This window comes from Myodes glareolus, chromosome 8 (assembly GCF_982192425.1).
Source record: "Myodes glareolus chromosome 8, mMyoGla1.1, whole genome shotgun sequence".
In the NCBI taxonomy this organism is placed as follows: domain Eukaryota; kingdom Metazoa; phylum Chordata; class Mammalia; order Rodentia; family Cricetidae; genus Myodes; species Myodes glareolus.
The window spans coordinates 33,907,255-33,922,440 of NC_142033.1; the positions used below are offsets into that span (position 1 = coordinate 33,907,255).

The window sequence follows — 15,186 nt, forward strand, 5'->3', positions numbered from 1 at the left end:
GAACCCCCAGCTGCTTCTCAGCACCACATCTACCTGCACGCTGCCATGCTTCCCACCATGGTGACAATGGACTGAACCTCTGAAACTGTAAGCCAGCCCCAGGTAAATGCTTTCTATGATAAGAGTTGCAATTGTCATGGTCTCTTCACAGCACCAGAATCAAGATTAAGAATCAAGATTCCTAGTCCTTATCTGGTATAGGAGGTCCTTCTGTGTTTGTGTTGCTTTCATTGGTTATTAAAGACACTGTCTTGGCCTAGTTGATAGGGCGGAACTTTGGTAGGCAGAGAAGACAGAACTGAATGCTGGGAAGAAGGGCAGAGTGGCAGATGCCATGAAGCTCCTGCCTGAGACTGACAGTGGTTAGAATCTTTCCCAGTAAGTCACAACCTCGTGGTGCTACACAGATTATTGGAAATGGGTTGAATCCAGATGTGAGAGTTAACCAATAAGAGACTAGAACTAATGGGCCAGGCAGTGTTTAAATGAATACAGTTTCTGTGTGATTATTTCAGATGTAAGCTAGCGGGGCGGTCGGGACCAAAAGCAGGCCTGCTCCTCCTATAACACTTATCACCCCTTTAGAGTGGTTGTGAGACCCATGTAACAAGCAGAAGGAAGAAGGAAATTCTGTCCCCATCTATGCTGGCAGATGTCAAAATGGAACAAATCCTCAAAGCTTTCCCTTCTAACTAGAGAAACCAGAAGGTCCCCATCATCTGAAGCAGTTGCCAGGAAACTGAACCAGACAAGACCCAACTCAGAACCCAGCAGCATAAAACGCTAGTACCCAGAGGGAACCAAGGCCAGCAAAGACCACAGGACAGTACAAGACCCAAGTGACTCACCTTTGGGGATGCCTAAGCATAGATCAAGAAAAGAATCCCACAAGAGACAAACCAGCTCAGAAGGGAAATGGCTCTTGGAATTTAGTAGACACTTTACACAAAGAGGATTTATGATAAAGGAGAGAAGCCCATCTCACCTAGAAGTGGTGAACGAAAGGATCAGCTAACACGAAACACATTTGAGTCCTTCAGAGGAACTCAGCTTTTGTGTGTGCATTTGGCTACTGCAGTTGTGTGACTGCTGCCTAGGTGTGTGTGGAAGTGCAAGCACACACAGTGTGTCTGGAGTAGAGCGTGTCCAAGTGTTGACAGAGTGAGCTAACAAGACTTCCACCTTCACATTTCTGCTTCTATGCGTTTGAGAAGGAAATTTGCATTGTTTTTATTATCGAGCAAAATGCAAGATTTTCCACGTAGGGAGAAAAGAAGGAAATTCCACCAGAGAACAAGATAGAGTCACAAACTAGTCCATCCCTGCCTTTCTTATTGTCCTATCCATGGTAGGAATGAAGTGGATGCTAGGGATGGGGGGTTGTGTGTGTGGCTGTTGTTGTTTTTATTTGCTTATTTTTAAATTAAGCTTGTCAAATGGTGCCCCATATAAATTGCCAACCTTCAGACCAAAAGCCAGAAATTTCTTTGCAGTGATTCCAGAAGCTTAATCTGACTTTTTCCTGTTACCTGACCTTGCCTAACTTTTAAATATATATACATACATATACATTATATATACATATCGCATACCATATTACATATGTGTGTGTGTGTGTGTGTGTGTACAGTAGCTAGTTATTAAAAAACCTGGATTAAGTTTACAATTCTCCCAATAAAATATAGATGCTCCCCTAAGAGATAATAGACCCGGTGACCTTGACAGGATCTAGAAGGTAAGTCATATGTGTAGTGGCTTATGCCTCTATGCCATTAATTCTATCTCTTGGGAGGCAGAGGTAGGTGGATCTCTGTGAGTTCCAGGTCATCCATAGTCTATGTCTTACACAAAAACAAAAACAAACAAACAAACAACTAGGTCATAAGGCTCTGGGCATGCCTATGAGGGGTTATCTGGATTGAGGTAACTGATGTCTGAAGCAGCAGCCTGCCTGCCAGACTGAACAGCAAGGGAGGAGAGCTGAGCCTGGCATGCATCGCCCTCTGCACCCTGACTGCAAGGAGAGCAGCTGCCCCCGATTCAGCCGCCATGATGAAATTTATTTCCCCAAAATAAACTCCATGTCCCTTAAACTCGGATCCTCTGTCTCAGCACCGAGAAAAGTAGCTGATACAGGTGTCCCTGCTCGGCTGTTTTTTCTCAGTCTTCCTCTTCATCTCACCTGTCCCCCTCCAGCAACCTTCTTCTACATACTCTCTGAACTAACAGACTGTTATCTACTGATATTTATCTAAAACATGAGCCGTTGGATGAGCAACAGAGATGGAGGTGAAGAACCAAGGATCATAGAATGCAGATACTCATGCCCCAACTCAGTCATAAGTTCCCCCACACCTTCTACTCCCTCCCTCTCCCCCTTCTTCCCTTACACACACACACACACACACACACACACACACACACACACTTAGTTGCAAATCCCTACATTTTACATGACCCATTATTCTCTTTTCAAACTTAAAAAGTAATTCATTTTAGAATAATTCCATTTGAAAAAAAAGATAACTTGCATTCCTCTTACTCGTCTGGAACCTGGTTTTGTTGACTGTCGGGGATGAATTCAGTGTCTAATTGCTCTTGGTCCTGATCCTGAAAACTAGCTTCTCTCGTTTTGTCTCTATAATACGTGACCTGGAAAGAAAAAAAAAAATAAGTAGTGTGGACGTGGACAATGGCATGGACACACGACAGAAACACCGCACTTCGCCAAAGCAGCTGCCTACAAAAGAGCTTGGCTTCATGTGCATGAACGTCTCCAGCAGGAGCCCTCAGAAGCTGCTCTGGAGGTGACACAAGGCGGGCTCGGAGAGGGGTGGCAGTTTGCGAATCAGTGTAGGGAAGAGTTTTGTGTGTGTGTTCCTGGTTCAAAACTCATCTACTGTGGTATTCACTATATGTACATTACAACTCGATTTTAAGTGTAGACTTTAAAACAGCATACTGCATCACCTCTACTCCCAGAATAAAAAGATCCCTAACCCAGAATAATACCCACAGACAGTAAAATTCTAGCCAGTGTATGTCCTCCAAAAGTATTAATGACAACTGTCACCTCTAGGTAAAGAAAAGTCTTACCAGGTGCCAGGTTTACTACAAACCTGTTTGTTTTTGTATACCTACCATGCTTTAGAAATCAGGATCGCAGCATCAAGTTGGCAAACTTATTGTCCCCGTGTGGCCAGTACGTAAATGAAACATCAAAGTCTACAACTCCCCAGGGTTTCTGTCCAGCTTGGTTCTCACCGAAGCAGAAACTGTTCAACTACTGATCCTGCTCAGAACAGCCCACTCAAACTACGTTTCTCTGTAGCTTTGGGGAACTACGTCCATTTTTATAAGTCTATGCAAAGTCATTTAAACATTTGGAAGTAAAATTACTGGCTGACGTTGTATATAATATGGCTATACTGTGTTCTTCAAGAGTGTGTGGATTGGAAGTTTGGGCCCTGGCGTTCCCAGGTGACAGGTAGGGCATGATGGGAGAAGCTATCAGAACATGGGAAACCGGAAGTTCTCATGAGACCTGGGCTAGTTCCCAAGAGAGTTATTATGAATGAGCAAGCCTGGCCCCTCCCTGTGTCCTGGCTCCCAGGGATGTGCTCACTCCCTTCAGTACATATGCCCACCAACGCATTGCTGTCCCCTGCAGGAGTTTGTTGTGGCCACAGAAAACATGATGGGACTGCTGTCTTAATTTTGATATGCATCATCCTTGCGCTCTGGGTTCCAACTATCTAGAAAGTTCCACTGCCCATGGAAGTCACCAGTGCCCAGGCCTATGTGAGAACACGGTTTGCTCACTTTCCCAAACTTGGAAGTTCCAGTTTTACGCTGCCACGTCAGCCTTGTGCGTCCTTACCTGCGTAAGGGGGGCCTTGTTGTCCATAAGTTTTCCTACGTTTACAGAGCTGAAAGATGTCTCCAGCAAAGGCAAAAGGCGACCCTTGATTGTTGCCACACCCTCATTATGTCCTCCTAAGAGAATGTACATGGCAGATCAGCAGGGTGGTGGAGGGGTCCCAGCCAGAGGGCATGGACACACACATACACACAGTCGCACAAACAGAAAAGGAGAGGGGTTGAAGGGTGGGGAGGCAGAAATTGCTCTCACCTTCTTGGGCTGTCACCGTGAGGATCCCGAAGAGTTGTGCCTGCACTTTGGCCACTTGTTCGATGAGTCCGATGCAGTAATTTAGGTTTTCATCACAGGAGTTTGTCTGTAAAGTCAAACACAAGACATCCGTACAGTTCCTTGTTTCTGGAACTGGCTGCAGATAGATGTGACTGTGTAATCCAGGGGCTACCAGGCTCTAGTCTACCAAGATCTAGTCCTCTGAACGCACAGCTGGCATTTGGCGACTCTGTGATTCAACTCAGTTCTATACACCATGACTGGGCCTGGCAGAAAAAAAATTCTCCTGAGCAATCTTGTTTCTAGATTTCCAGATCCACCAGATAAATGCAGAGGAAGCATTTCCTCCCATGGCGGAGGGGAAGTGTGAACCCACAAGACTCCCAAAGCTTTTGACTTGATCAACGATAAGTGCCTGAGGAAGTTGTCTGTGGGTGTTTAACCTCCTGAGGTTTGAGGAATTACTTTCATAGCAATGATTCTACTCAGAATCCTGAAAGTTAAATTTAAAAAAAATCCCCTTATGAACCGAAGAGACAACTTACACCCCAATGCACATGGTCGCCTCATATACCTGCTTTATCACATTGTACATAACATTCAGTTCTTGATATTATATGTTCCAAGTCTACAACTCCTTTAACAACAGGACGGCATTGTGCTGGGTGCAGGATGCTATGGGGGAGCAAGACAAAAGGAGGGCCATGGCCACTAGCAGATGACAGCAGGAAATGTAAGGGGAACCCTTTCAGTGGTGAGAATGGAACTCTAGAAGGTCATGGGGGCCTCTTGGTTTTTATTCTGTTTTGGTCTTTATGTTCATAGCTAGACCTTGAAGAGATTCCAACACTGAAAGAAGGGGCGGTTATATGAACAAACAATAAACAAACAATAAAATTACATAGATGTTGGAATGATGCCCAAGTTACCCAACCTTGCTGTCTGGGCCTATTCCCTGTCTCAAATTGTGGGAATGCAAAGTGTTCGGAGAAAGAATCTAAACAAACTACCCAGCCCTTTGAGAAACAGAAGGCAGCTGTGAGGTGCAGGGCCCAGGAATCAGGAAGCTCTGGTTTCAGATCCCACTCTCCGCCAGCAAGATGAATTCTTTGGCGAAAGACGTGTAAATGAGATACTGTGACCTCAGGTTTAGGAAGGAGTTGACTTTTTGTGCTAACTCAGCCTAGATCCTCAATTAGAAGTGTGTCTGTGGTTTCCCACCACCTGCTTCCATGCCTTGTCTGCTGCCCAAAGGAGTATTTGTGTACACAACACAGATATTCACGCCTGGGTCCCAAGACAAGTCACAACATGCCCAGCTCCCCACACAAAGCACTGCTTAAGATGCTTGAGTTACAACAGGGTCACATTATCCAATTAGCCCTATCATCTGATCAGCAGAGAAAAGATGGGAATCAAATGTACCCTGTGCGGAGCAGAGTCTTCAGATTAATTTATTCGTAAGTCCCAGACTTCCTATGCCCCACCCATGCCGAAGTTACTTTTAAATTAAACGTGGTGCCTGCCATGGGTGAACTCAGCAGCTGAGGGAGAGGACGGAGAATGAGGAAGCAAATGGTCTATAAATGATCATCCCAGACTATATCAAGTGTTCTGTATGGGAAGTAAGCTAGAGGCTGAACAAAATGGGCCCTGGGGAGGGGGGAAGGAAAAGAGAGCCAAGGAGGGGAGGAGAAGAGGAAAGAGGGGAAGGGGAAGAGACAATATACATTGGCTACCTTTCCTACGGGAGACACACCAACTCAGGAAAGTAAAGTCAGGGCATTCGAAGAAAGGATGGTTGAGTTGGGCTTCTCAAAACCTCAGCATGTGAGACGTGTGTGCTTCACACTACAACACTACCCAAAACAGTAGAATCCAGACTGCTAGAGAGAGACAGGAATGGGGGTGTGGCCTTGGATGGGAGAGTGGAAGCCTACAGAAGTGAGATGACAGTAATGATAGGGAATGGGCAGAGGGCTCAAGGACCATCTTGTGTCTCAAGTGGGCTGAGGAAGAAAAGATAATTAGTAAAGAGCAAAATGATGGCAAAAAAGAAAGAAAGAAAGAAAGAAAGAAAGAAAGAAAGAAAGAAAGAAAGAAAGAAAGAAAGAAAGAAAGAAAGACGGATCAAGAAGGCAAAGAGGAGGGCAGCTCCAAGAAAGTAAGAACAGATTTCTAGGATCCTGCAGTGTGTTTACGCTCTCAGCCACTCGTTAGCTGCCTGACAACCAGGCTGGCATCACAGAACTATGGTTATAGGGCATTTCTGTTACTAACAGTCATGTACAAGACAGTGGTTTTATAGCATCATCCAGCTTGGGTAAGTACACGCTATGATACACAACCACAGAATTGCCCAAGGATGACTTTCTCAAAAGAGACCCCCATTATCAACTGATACACAGCCATGCTTCTGGCGAAAGGATGACGGATATAAATATGTCATTTCAGAGCAGTACAAATTTGTTTCCGTCCCCTGTAGCTCTTCCAGATGGCATGCTCGGACACCAGCCGTGCTCTCTCGAGGGGAGCTGAACCAGGGATGTAGAGTTGCCCGTTGACTTTTCAAGAGAAGAGTCTCCTTCCCATTGAGACCCTGATGTCTGTGAGTTTGTTTGTTCCTGCAGCTTGAACTGGTAGTAAAGAGATAAAGAGAAGCATAAAGTTCTTCCTAAGTTTACTGCTTGGATTGGACAGTGAAGAACGTGTTAGTTTGTTGACGGAGGAGTGGTTGCGGTGGTCAGGGAGTCTGTTTGAACATACCATGGCAACACCGACAGACCTCTGTTTCAACCACCAATGCTATTCTAAACCAAATAGAAGACACGCCTCAGTAAGATCTCCTGTTTGTATGTTGATGTTGACTACCATGTTTTCAACTATTAGTGAACACAGACTTAATGGAAGAGAATAGAGATAGAGAGCAGAGCTCTTGCCATCAGTCTCACATATCAAATAACTGGCCTTTCTGGGGGCTGGGGATCCACTGATAGAAGAATCCTTGTCTGTCGTGCGCAAATCCCTGATTCTATTCCTAGTCACATGTAAACTGAGCATGATGGCTCACACATGTAATCCCAGTACATGAGAGGTAAAAGCAGGAACATTAGGAATTCAAGTTCATCTCTAGCTACGAAATCAAGTTTGAAGCCAGCCTAGGCTACAGGAGATCCTTTTTGTTAAAAAGAACAAAAAACAAAGTTTCTGAATTGTGAAGTCCTACTATCTCTCATCTTCCTTTAAAAGCTATTGTGTGTCTGTAATCTCAGCTCTCAGGAGGCTGAGGCAGAGGAATTTCAAGTTAGAGGCTAACCCTGCCCATAGGTTAGCCCATAGGAAGACTCTGACTCAAAGTATATGTCATCTATCCTATCTTGAGGATAGACTATAAAGGATAGCATATTTACCGTTTGCTGTTATAATTTCAAACACACGCCTTTAGAATCGAGGCTAAGGTCATCTAACTCAGGTTAACTCCCTAGTCCACAGGACTTGGAGGGGAAATGGAAGTATCCCAGAGAGAGGAGGAATCCAGCCCAGGGCTGACCCACTGAAGGCAGTGTAATATAAGGTGTTACAACTCCAAGGAGTAATTGTCATCAGAATTCAGTTCTGCTTATAAAGGGATCCTTGCCTTTTATAGAACTGACCAATACAACAATAAAGTTGTTGCCTTGTAAATTTCCGGTATTCAGACAGTACCCTCTCACAGGAGCCTTAAGGGGCATTCTTGGTGTCTTTCATCTTGTCTGCTAAATATGCTAGGTTGATTTATTCATAAATTCTCTTGCTTCAAGTATCACTTAAGCCCAAACCCTCTTTCTAGAGATTTCAGTTTCCCCATCACAAGACAACCAGAGCAACCAGTGTGGAGTTCAATCCCAAGTGGTCCTCTTTCTGCATTGTGCTTTCAGAGTCTCCCTCTGGGCCCTCAAGCAAAGGCTGAACTCCCAACTGCCCCTCCATGGCTCTTTGACACCTGCCCCAACTCTCCACCTGCTCAGCCTCTTCTCCTTGCCATCTTCCCAGCCCCCACCAGTTCTCTCAGGCTTCCCTACTCCTTGCATACCACTCTTTCTCTTCTACAGAGGGAGGCTTGTCTTTAAGGCACGACTCCATTAGGGATGGAGGGATGGCTCAGCAGTTAAGAGCACTGGCTGCTCTCTGAGGACCCTGGTTCAGTTCTCAGCACTCACGGGGCTGAATCAGCACAACCGTCAGTAGCTGGTTTCAGAGGACCTGGTGCCCTCTTCTGCTCTCTGCCGGTACTGCACACGCGGTGCACAGGCCAATCACTCATGCATAGGAAACACTTTTTAAATTAAACATGTGTAGCCCCCAGCGCTAATCCCAGCACCTAACATAGACAGGCACACAATATGCAATTTTAAAAAATGAATAAGATGCCTTGCAAAAATTCCTGTCAGACCCCCTGGTTTTATGGCCAGTCACTATTTGCTGGATGAGTTAAGTTTTTGCCTTTGCTCCTAGCTGAACAGTGAAGGTGGGCAACTTCTGAAAGTCACGTGTTCAGACCAAGCTGTCCTTTAAAGGTACCTGAGGGGCTCACATTAAGTTCAATAGCACCCCGCTTGACAAAGAGAAGTGGGACTGTTAGCTGTCGGCTTTAGTGTTTGTTTCTTTGGGGGACTGTTGGGAAACCCTCTTTTCCTGGAGATTTTTTTAAAACACTGTTACGTAAGTAACATACATATGTATACATAACATACATATATATGGGTAGGAGCTGCACACACGGCACAGCGCACATGTGGAGGCCAGAAGACAACTTGTGGGAGTCGGGCTTCTCCTTTCATCACGTGGGTCCTGGGAATGAAACTCAGGACAAGGCGTGGCAGCAGGTGACTCTACCTAATGAACCATCTCATCGGCCCTAATAAAGATTGAGTTTAAATAAATAAGGAGTAGTTTGTTTCACGACCCAGAAGACTGCTAGGTGCTTTAAGATTAAACATAAACCAACACACACACACACACACACACACACACACACACACACACACACACACATTGGTTTTTCAAGACAGGGTTTCTCTGTGCAACAGCTCTGGCTGTCCTGGAACTCACTCTGTAGACCTGGCTGGCTGCAAACTCACAGAGATCCACCTGCCTCTGCCTCTCAAGTGCTAGGATTAAAAAGGCTTTAGGGCATAGATTGATATTTCCAAAGAAACTGAGGCAGTGCTATCTGCGGGTAGTATAGCGCTCACATATACTCTGCACAAGCTTCAGCAAGAGATGAATCAACCTCTAATACAGATTTCATCACCCTACCCCGCACACAGTCTAAAACATAGCAATTGGTTTTGTTTTGTATTTTCAGACCATAGTTGACTGTAGGTAACTGAAACTGAGAACCATGAACACATGGATAAAAAGAAGCCAAGGCACAGTACACAGTGAAGTCCGTCTTAAAGGGCAGCTACCAGGTTGTGGGAGCAAGTGTAGCACCGCCTAAATTAAGGTGGAGAGGATGAAAGAGGGGAGGCCACATGAGGGAAATAAAAGGAAAGCTAAATCAGGTATTAACTAAAAAGAAATCATTAATTAGAAGAAAATTGAAATTATGTATTGTGTTTAGGTTTGATATAAACCATTTATTTTCTTTTAAAGTAAATTTCTCCCAGGGGCCTCTAATTGTAAAGAATTATTCACGACGTTTTTTAAAATTTTAATTCTAACTAAGCCAATATGGGTGCAATCAGCAAAATCAGCCTTCCAAAGCAAATACAATTTACAGCTTTTTTTCCCCATAAATGTAGCTAGCATTTTAACTAGAGTTTGCTGCAGTGAATATTCATCTTAAGGTTTAAGTCAAAATTTCTTGGTACTAACAAAACCACTTTGGGGATTACAAGAACCTGCTTAGCAACTGACCCAAATCCAAACTACACATAGCATGATATGGGATGGGTTCAGATGTAAATTCAAAAGCAAGCTGATCTAGATTTAAAAAATCTGAGATTCACAAAGGAATGCTACATATTATTGTAATAATAAGAACTATTATTACTAGTCAATTATTATTTAATAATAATTAAAACCCCAACAGATTGAGGTGCTGAGACCCAGAGAGGCTGGAAAACATTACTTGTCTAATTGTAGCCACATTCAGACCTAGAAGTCAGGCCAATGTCTGTCGTCCCAGCTCACACTTCTCCCTGCTGACCCCTCTGTGCGCTGGGGAAAGCCCAGAGCCCCCTATTTAAGGTATTTTCATCGAATGTGAGGCAAATTCAGCTTGTAGCTGTTGGAGCCAGGGTGGAGTGGGATTAGTGAAAATTGGAGTGTGCTTCTGGGTGTGACAGAATGCTGGTGACACTGTAATTTCTTACAAAAGCCTTGGCAACACCTCCTGGAAGTCGCCCTGGTACCTTTCAGCTGCGCTGACAGCACGCAAAGGACGCAACTTTTACAAATGTCCCCTTTACTATAATAATAGCTCCCGGGTGTAGGTTTAGAAACGTTCGCTCTATTAGGATACTGGATGTCCTGAAAACTGAGAACCTTGCAGAAAGGAAACCTTGCAGGGAGTGGAAAGGGTACAGTAGAAAATAATTCCAAAGCAGGCAGAGAAAATGGGCCAGGGACGCGGAGTAAGGGGGAGAAGGGGGCTGGCAGCCCTTCTGTTGCTAGGGCCTCCGGCGTCCACGGTTACCGAACACAGGCTAGCGCTCTGTGGCCGCCTGAAGTCATCCCGCCCCAGGTGAAGGGTTCTGATAGGCATAGGACTGCCTTCTTTGATCTGAGTGGGAGTCTGAGATGCCTGTTAGGGTATCAAGAGTGGCGACTTTGCGAAGCGACCTCCCGATCGAGGCTGTGGAGGGAAACTAGGCAGTGAGACCATGGGGTCTCCCATCCGGACTCACGTTGTAGTCCTGCACCCAGAAGGAGATTCTATCCTGCAGCGCTCGTAAAGATTCGCTTTTGGCCAGCTTCTTCACGTTGTCCGCCATCGCGCGCTTTTCCGCGCTTCTGACTCTGGGAGATGGAGTGGTAGAAGGGACGAGGGGGTGGCCTGGGTAGGACGGTGGGGTGCTGTGGCCGCAAGGATGTTATTTTCTGCGCAGACTCAGAACGCAGCTGGAGTGTCCATCCTCCCCCTCGGGTCGGACCTGGCAGGGTTCGGGAAGCCGAGGGGGGAGGCGCTCTGAGCCGCAGGCGCCGCGGCTCATCCGCTGGCCGGCCCGCTGTTCAAGCTTCCCCGCCGCCGCCCGCGGGCCAGGCCATAAATACCCCGTCGATTATTAAACAAACCTTGACGTGGCGGCCGGCTGCCATGGACCCGCGGCTAGCGTCGGAGCAACGCCCCGCCCCCCACCCAGCTCACGCCCAGCCTGAGGACTTCGGGTATCTGCCAAGATCGCAGCGAGGGCAACGGGTTGTGCGACCCGCTGGGGGATGTCCAGACGCCTGGGGGCTGCTGCCCGAACCTGTGCTGGGCCTAGACCTGCCAGGAGGATAGGGGACCGATCCTCCGAGGCTACACCCGGTTCTAGGTGACAGTGTGTGCCCAGGAAAGCAAGTTAACTCCGTGGAAATTTTTAGTAGACTTCCTTGACCCTTCCTTTACTCTTTCACCTCTCAAGCATTTAATTTTCCGTTTGCCTATGTGAAACTGCGACTAAAATACCGTTTTTACTCCTTACATCTTTGGCTTCGTCTCTGGACCCACTCGGCAGGTCTAAGTCGATAGATTTGTATTCCAAACAATGACATACACAGCTACACGGTGAGATCTTTGCCCTAACTTTCAAGTCTTCCTTGGCATGAACAAGTGCAATCCCTTTGCCAACCTGTACTCTGTGTGGACACTCGGGTCCCTCCGTGTGCCATGACATGCCACTCTTGTCCTACTGATGTGTCTGGATTTTTTTTCTTTTCTTTTCTTTTCTTTTTTTTTCTTTTCTTTTCTTTCTTTCTTTCTTTTTCTTTTTTTTCTTTTTTTTTTGCGGTGCGGTTGGTGGTGTAGGGATCTGTTCAAAGAAAACCTAGCTTTGACTCTACTTGCACGAAATTGCTTTTAAAACGGAGTTTCCGCAGTGGTAAGATTTTCCAGTCCGTGAGGTGTTTGTCATGCAAGTGGGAGGACCTGGGTTTGGATCTCCAGTACACACTTTAAAACATGAGGGAGGGCGTCTCTGAGATAGGCAACTCCTGGGACTACTGGCCAATTGGTCTGGCTAAACACTGAACTCTGGGTTCAGGGAGAGACCCTGTCTCAAAAAATAAGATGAAGAGATCCAAACAACATGTCCACCCATAAATATGCGTGTGCGTACACACAAACACACACAGAGAGAGAGAGAGAGAGAGAGAGAGAGAGAGAGAGAGAGAGAGAGAGAGAGAGAGAGGGGAGAGAGAGAGAGGAGAGAGAGAGAGAGAGAGAGAGAGAGAGAGAGGAGAGAGAGAGAGAGAGAGAGAATTTCCTGGTGGTATGCCAAGACACTTTGTCCTAAGTGCCAAAGCACTTCCTTGTCCATTTAGTCGGCATCCCTTACCCGAGTGGTTTTGTTCTTATATCGGGAACTTAATTTTGTCCCTTATGCTTTCTTCCACGTAAACGGAAAACAAAAATTTCCGCTGAAGGAAGAGTCAACTAGTTCAGATGGAAGCTGAATGTAGGTTCCTCCTCTAGGTAGCAAGAAAGTCAAGGTTTCATGTGAAGTGCCAATACAGTACCAGCATGCCAGTATGCAGTCTCTCTGGGCAGGCCAGAATTACTTCCCCTCATGCACAGTTTGCCTAAGGTACAAAAAAAAAACCTACAAGGATTATAATCTACTGAAATTTTATCACTATAAAACCTAAATAAATATTTAATAAATTTAAAATTAATAAACAATAAATTTAAATACAGAAAAGAAAAATTAGAGAAAAATTGCATTGACCCAAATACCCTAATCCCAACCAAGGTTTCTGTTATACTTGAAAGGATCCCTGTCATCAACTTTTTCAACATCACTAGCTCCATGAAAAGGCAAATACACAATGCTGTGGCCATGGCCATCGAAGGGGAAGGGGGGGGGGTTCAGCACACAGACACTGCAGAGAGGAGCAGGGAATGATCAGCCTTGACAGACAGCCTCCATCCTCTCAGAGGAATGGCCTGGTACAGCAGGAAGATGGTGCCTACGATGGGTGATTTGGAAATGGAGCCTTCTCGCATTTAATAGCATTTACAGATTTTGATGATGGCCCACCCATCCACCTTAAGTATAAACTGAATCAGACTGGTTTCCTGCTCTCTGAGATCTCACAATCTGCAAGAGACAGACAAACAATGGTAGCTCAGTGTGTAAAACACTAATGAGATAACTACACAACTAGGGACACAGTGATTCGTCCTTTCCTGTCTTTGTGGAAGAAAGTGACCTTTAGAACCAGCTCTGTAAGGATGGAGGAGTCTACCAGAGACAGGAAAGTGAATGAAGAGAAATGAAAGCTACCAGGGGAAGAAATGCAGAGTTCACTGTGACTACAGAGTCAGAGACAAGCTGAGCGTGGTCGTGTGTTTGGCTCTGATGAGCCTTTTATAAGAAGAGATTGTTTATTTCATAGGCAGTGGGAAGGCAGGCAGGGCTACAAACAGAATTGTAATCGGATCTCTTCTTATACACCATGTGACAGGTTCTATAGGAGGTGGGGAGGGACTAAGGACAAGCACTTAGGAAGCACAGATGATGGGGATGTGGGCCTCATCTGCAGTATTGTACGGTGAGAGATGAAGCAAATCTATTTCAGAGATACTTGTCATTGTTTCATTCCGTGAAAAAGGCCAGTATTCAGTCATCAGAGCTATTTAGATTTATTGTGTATTTCATTCCTAACATGATCAGGACCTGGAGTAACATGTAATGACATACTGCACCCAGTTTGTAAGAACACACAGATTACTTGGGAAGAGAACAAAGATAAAAGCAAAATACCATAATTAAATATAAAGGGGATGTCATAGTGAACTGGTATAATGTCAGTTAAAACTGCTAGGAGAATTAGAGACATTGCCATTACCAAGCACATAGCATCCTCCAAATATTTCAGGGAAAAAGAGCTTCAAAATAATAGCACTAGACATGGTAGCATTAGACATGGCTCACATTATCCTTCTGGTTGAATGAATAATGAATTGATTCTCTTTTTCAAACAACAATTGGGGGGGGGGGGGTTAGCAACAGCTCCGATATTAACATCTTTTGGCTGCTCTTGTAGAGGACCTGAGCTCAGCTCTCTGTATCCATTTGGTGGTTCATAATTGCCACTTCAGTCCCAGGGTCTAATACCTTCTTCTGCTCTTCACCGGCACCAGATGTGCAGGGAGTGTATCCACAGGCAAAACAATCAAGCACATAAAATATCAACTCTTAAAAACAGCAACAACAAGACAAATTGGCCGTAAGAATAGGTGGGTGTCCTGTTAGCAATGAGGAATCCAAGGAAAGCAGATCTTCAGATAGCCAAGGGGCATCTGACTTCAGAAAATTGTATTATCAAAGCACCTATGTGAAGATAGGTTATGAAAAGCAAGGCGGGCATCTTAAAACTTGGAACACTGGGCAGCTCTGGAAGACATTTAGTAAGCTTCATTATTGTGTGTGATTGAGACATAGGCCTTCAACACTGCAAACTGAAACCCCACACAAGATTAAAAACAGAGGTCTCATACCACTGACTGTAGCCTCCAAAGGCTCCGAAGAGATATTTGATGGGTTCTTAGGGATACAAAGGAGAATGTCTTTCAGAGAAAAAGGGAAAGACCTCTGAGCACAGTAAAAGGAGAAACACAGGAACCCAGGACCAGTTAAAAGCCCTGTTGTCAAAGTTGATATGTGAGACGAGAGCCGAACTATTACAAAGACACTACTAATTCCCAACCCTGTGAGTTATATTTATGGTCTTCCTGCCTAAAATGCAGGTATGCTATGGAGATGGAGCCAGTTGGTTTCAGCAGTTGGGGAAGAAGGGATGAGCAGGCAAATGACTACACAGGCGCAGCCCTTACCCCAAAT

The 15,186-nt window shown here is 45.2% G+C and overlaps 1 protein-coding gene across 3 annotated transcripts in view; it reads right to left on the reverse strand.

The window, feature by feature from the left end:
* The window catches only part of Spata18 (spermatogenesis associated 18), a 31,319-nt gene extending 19,959 nt beyond the window's left edge, over positions 1–11,360 (reverse strand). Inside the window, exons 1-4 of one of the 3 annotated variants that reach the window (XR_007227887.3) lie at positions 11,047–11,360; positions 4,133–4,238; positions 3,881–3,996; positions 2,543–2,652 (exon numbers count right to left, since the gene is read on the reverse strand). Coding sequence is in view for 2 of the 3 variants with exons in the window: in XM_048415229.3 (XP_048271186.3) it covers positions 2,543–2,652; positions 3,881–3,996; positions 4,133–4,238; positions 11,047–11,133 (419 nt within the window). In the remaining variant the exon portion in view is untranslated. The remainder of the gene's footprint in view (positions 1–2,542; positions 2,653–3,880; positions 3,997–4,132; positions 4,239–11,046) is intronic. The other 2 variants (XM_048415229.3, XM_048415231.3) reach the window with 2 other exon arrangements.
* Positions 11,361–15,186: the final 3,826 nt, after the last annotated feature.